This window comes from Lactuca saligna, chromosome 8, assembly GCF_052625555.1.
Source record: "Lactuca saligna cultivar CGN05327 chromosome 8, ASM5262555v1, whole genome shotgun sequence".
In the NCBI taxonomy this organism is placed as follows: Eukaryota; Viridiplantae; Streptophyta; class Magnoliopsida; order Asterales; family Asteraceae; genus Lactuca; species Lactuca saligna.
Genome location: NC_136424.1, coordinates 112002955 through 112008127, shown reverse-complemented (window position 1 = coordinate 112008127; position 5173 = coordinate 112002955). Strand labels below are relative to the sequence as shown.

The 5173-nt window shown below is 35.2% G+C and overlaps 1 protein-coding gene across 1 annotated transcript; it reads right to left on the bottom strand.

The window, feature by feature from the left end:
• Positions 1-1200: 1200 nt before the first annotated feature.
• LOC145013112 (heparanase-like protein 3) lies at positions 1201-4119 on the bottom strand. The gene is made up of 9 exons (XM_078971914.1): positions 3605-4119; positions 3290-3326; positions 3010-3193; positions 2772-2920; positions 2453-2683; positions 2181-2370; positions 1960-2085; positions 1757-1856; positions 1201-1619 (listed from the first exon to the last, which is right to left on the bottom strand). The coding sequence occupies exons 1-9, from the start codon at positions 3830-3832 to the stop codon at positions 1284-1286; spliced, it is 1581 nt and encodes a 526-aa protein (XP_078828040.1). The 5' UTR covers positions 3833-4119; the 3' UTR covers positions 1201-1283.
• Between the last annotated feature and the right edge of the window lie 1054 nt (positions 4120-5173).

Below are 5173 nucleotides of genomic sequence, written 5' to 3'. Positions count from 1 at the left end.
ATTCCATTCTTCTTCCTTCTCCCTTCGATCCAGTCGTTTGCCTTTCCCCCCGCTAACGAAAATCGAATCCCTTCGCATGATCTGTTTGACCACCAGACCACCATTTTGACTACTTTCATTCGTATTACTTCTTCCCTCTCTCGATCGACGAAGACGAAGAGTAAACCCATAGAGGATTGTCGTTCTCGACGGATCCCCTTGCACTTCATCATGATTTCTCAGCCGCATCGGAGCTCTTGTCGATCTACCTTTCGTTCAAATTGATGGTGGGTTTTCATTTCGAGTAGGGTTTTGTGTGTGGTTTTTGTTTCAAATCTACCCTTCTTCATATTCGTTTCAGATTTGGAACCAAGAAGATACTCACCTTCAACTTTTGGATTTGGGTTTTATTTCAGATCCAAAATCAAGAACGCATAACATCCATTGTGTGGTTATGTGTGTGTTGTGTTCTACACTCACTGGAAAATGTTCATCAGAGGGATACGAAGAGTTACACACATAGTTCGATCTTGAAAGATTTCGCATATACTCCGATCTTAAAAGTCAATTTCATATAGGTTTACAGCTTGAAGATCATTCTTGAAGTTCGTTATTTAGTTCATGAAATCGAGGTTGAGTCTTGATTTGTTAAGAACATACAAGGGCTAACACACACACACACAGAGAAATTTTCTTTTTCTTTTTTCTTTTTATTTCTGTAATAAAAAAATTGAAAAAGGGGAAATACCAAGGGTAAATCTATCAGCATAAAAAGTTTTAAAATTTTTGGACCAAACTTGCAACAAAACGAAACTATTGGACCATCCTTGCAGGTCAAACCTATTTTGGACCAAACTTGCTAGTTTTAACATACCATAGGGACCATTCTTGCAATTTTGTCTTAACAAGATGTCATCAAGTTCTTACTTTTCCATAGAACTTTTCCAACCCTAGAGTCGAGGTTCGCACCGAAGGTTCTTAAGCTGCCCGAATTCGATGGTAAGCAATAGTGTTGATATTTTATTCAAAAAGTCGAAAATTCCGTTTATTCTTTACTTGATTCTGCATCACTGCGAACCAAATGCGATTTCTTTGAGTTTTGATCGATCGCACTTGAGATTCAATGGCATACAGTTTTTTTTTTTTTTCCTCTTTTGAGACATTTTCAAAGACTACCGATTTTCATCACTAGAACAATCATTCAAAAACTACCAAGATGTATTTATAAACACCAACAACAAAACTGCATTTGATCTTAAAACAAGCAAAAAGAACAAGAAATTATACAGCAAATTTCTGTACTCTTAAAACTCCATGACCAAATTGCTGCAAGCATCCAAAGTAAGATATGGGATATGGGCGAATACAATAGAATAAGGAGCCACAACTATTGGCTTCAAAGAACTTACATACAAAGGCTCTAATGGAGGTATCTCACCTTCAGGATTTAAAATCAAATCTTTCCCATTCAACACCATTGTTTGACTATGCAAGTTTCCATCTTTTCCTGTCAGATGATATTCCTCTCGTGTTCTTGATCCACCCCTCACCATTTGAATTTCAATTGACATCTTTAGTGACAAATTTACATTAAATGTGGTGGTTTTGTCTAGATTGATGAGTAGGAGTGTTATTCCATCCTAAAAGAAAGATTCAACAAGATTATGAAATCAAAAACTGGAAACATGTTATGTTAGTTATTTATACAAGTGGTTTAACATATGCCACTTAACAACTCACATAAATCTCAACAAAATCGAGTCTTTAACAAACTTACTGATTGTTTAGCACAATGTGCATATGATCTGATTTTTTTGCTCCCACTAAAGTTTGTGGAAAGCACCGTTGTTCCCATTAGTCGATGCCACAAAAGAGCACTGAATCAAAGAGAAACAAAATCACATATCAAAATTTCAACTTTTTGAGAAGAAATGGTTGATTAGTAAGTCAAAGGTTTGACCTTTGAAAGTCAAAATGTACCTATAGTAATCTGGATTTGGCACAAAAGTAGTAGTGTTAAGTAAGCCATAATTTCCTCCAATTAAAGATTGTCTACAGTATGTCTTTGTGTTGTAAACAGCTGACATTCCTAGCTGATCCAAATACCTGTATAACAACATTCTTCAACCCTTAACTTTGAGTACACATATTTATACTTGTACCTTATGCATCAAGGGTTATACACTTGTACTTGTACTTACCAAAAACTAAACACAAATGCATTAGTCACAAGATTGTGTCCACTATTGTAAGCTCCACCAGCTTCACCAACCCAAGCAGATGCTAAACTTCCGGAAGTTTCTAGAATGTTCTTGAGTTGCTTAAATGTATCGATCTCATTATCAAGAACAGATGGATTAAGAATCTTTTCAACAAGGTTTTGATCAACTCCTGTTTCAAAAAACAATATAAAGTTCCAAACTTTACAATCTTTTTGAACATTACAAATGTTCTATTTCAATCTTTTGTTTACCTGGGCCAAGATTGTATATATGGTGAGTGACTACATCAAGAATTTCGGTTGTTTTGTTTATGAAGTCTTTGAACCATTTTGCATCAAAGAATCCACCTGGTGAGATAATTAGTGGCTTAGGTTCAATCCCATCATAAATTTCTTCTACTATGTTCTTGAGGGTAGTTGTGTCAATTGCGTATTGAGATGCTGTTACTTTTGCTCCAACTCCATTTCCACTTAACTCATTCCCTATAAATTATAATCATGCATTAAATGGAGAAAAGAAATAGCAACATGCTATAATAAATGAAACTACATTGTGATTTTTTGCAATTACCGAGTTCCCAAGCATAAATGGTGTAATTCTTTTTAACTGTATAACGAATAAAAGATTCAGCATTGGTGGAATCCCAAGCTCCAATGGTTGAACTATCTGCTTGAACTTTCCTTCCATTGAGAGCATTTAATCCAAAAATAATTACAGCTCTGAAGATAAAAGACCGATTATGAATTATGAGGAGATTTTTAGTTTTCAAATCATGAGATTTAATGAAAAAAGGGTGCTTTTTGGTTACCCGGTTTCATTAAAGAAGGTGTTTAGTTCATCCCATCTGGATAGAGGTAAGCAGCCTGGGTTAAAATTGAATAACGATGAGGTGTTTTTGGAAAATGGGATGCAGGATTCAGTTTGATCTTCGGTTTCATAGACAAGTTCATCTTGCAAACTTCCTCCCAATCGAATCTTTAATGGTGAAAAGGCTGCATAAAAAGTTTGACTTTTGGGGTCAAACGACTTGGAAAAGTGAAGAGTAGAGATGATAAGGGAGTAGTACTATACTACTATTCAGTATTCACCTTTGATTGCATTCTGAAAGATTGTGTTGTTAAGATCCTGCAAAGAAGAAAACCCAAAAATAAGCGAATGAATATAAATGAACCCCACAAAGTAAAGCCAAAATTAGGTAAACAGGAATTTGTTTGTCAACATCTACGATTGGATGATTGGACCCACGAAATAAAAACGATAAATGATCGGAACTGACACATCTAAAGTGCCTAAATTCGGAAAATTATGGTTGATTCATCAAACGGATGTGATCAAATGATTAAGTTTTTCATTATTGTTTGATTTTAAGAAGTGATTAAAAACACGAAGAAAGAAGATCATACCACATTGAGGAGAGAAGCATAACCCCAGCTGCAAGAACCATAATCGCATTTCTCCGGTGGCCACCAATCCATTGTCGCACAAATAAAATCAGTATCTGTCTCTGCAATCCCTCTTTCCCCATCAATGAAAACATTCCCGTTCTGAACTTTTGAATTCATAAAAATACAGATGGATGTGATCAATAAAACCCAGATATATACACCTATCTGCCAAGATAAAGAACCCATCTTGAAAGCTTTTTAGCTTTTTTGATGATTTACAATATTCAATGATCAAAGAAGTGCATGTGTCAGTGGAGGAGCAGGAACGAATGGACGGATTGATAAAGAACAAAAAGATCGAGTTTTCTCTGGGATTTCTTCCCTTCTTGATATAAGACTGTGGAGAAGAAGAGGTTGATTTAGGGTTTGGAAATGGGGGCTTCGAATTTAGGAATGAAGTGAAGAAGAAGAGGGTGTAGTGATGGCGATGGTCGTTGGCACCTTTTGTGCTATGCTCTGACGTATTGCTTGGAATGATATCATCTTTTGTATTAACAAATTCCATTTTACAATTTTATTAGACTAAATTACATGTTTCGTCCATGTAGTATTTCAAAAGTATTATGTTTAGTCCATAATACTTTCTTTTTTTGAATATTTGGTTCCTATTTGAAACCTTTGTAGCATATATAGTCTATTATCCTAACATCTATCACCCCCACCCGTTAAGCCCCCCCCCCCCCCCCCCCCTCCTGGGGGGGGGGGTTTCGACTTATACATGAGGGTATTTTGGTATTTTCCAATCATCCTATTTGAATCTAATCAATAAAGAAGGAAGCCAATGTGGGTTTTTCTTTTATTCGGCCACCATCATCTAATGTGTTTTCACTCTTGTTCAAAGTAATATTTAGTGTATATGGTCGATCTGTTATGATACAAACCTCTTACGCATTGGTGGTTTCGCCAACGGGGGTTGTGGGTTGAAGTACTTGTTAGGATTTTAGCCACCTACCTAAAAGTATAATATTGATTTGATTGTGCTAGATGATTGGGTAACTGAGACAGATCTGGCCTTTAAGGCTTGTTATTGCACTTACTGATAGAGGACCAACTTATTATGAAAAGATTAAGAGGTCACGCTCTAAGATAGTAGGTTACAATGAGGAATACGATCATTTATACAACTTTAAATAGATTGTCTTCAGATTAATTTCATAGAAAATTAAAGCATAATTTCCGTGCATCTCATATATGATCATGATGAAGAAGCACTTTTTTAACCATCAAAATAGGAATATGTACATCGATAAGTATATAAACATCTTTGTAAACAAGATAGGCTTTGCATTCATATTGGTACCTAATGAGTTGTCAAAGATTGACCAGCTTACATTAGGGTTATCGTTATAGTGTTAGTATAGTGCATATTTTCATGACATTGGAGTAAACCACAGGGGCTCCTAAACATGTAGATGATATACATCATAAAAAAAAGAAAAGAGTATGATAATGGTGAGAAACATAAGGTATGTGGACCATCTTTTTTTTTTTTTTTTTTTTTTTTTTTTTTTTTTAACAAAAAGAATT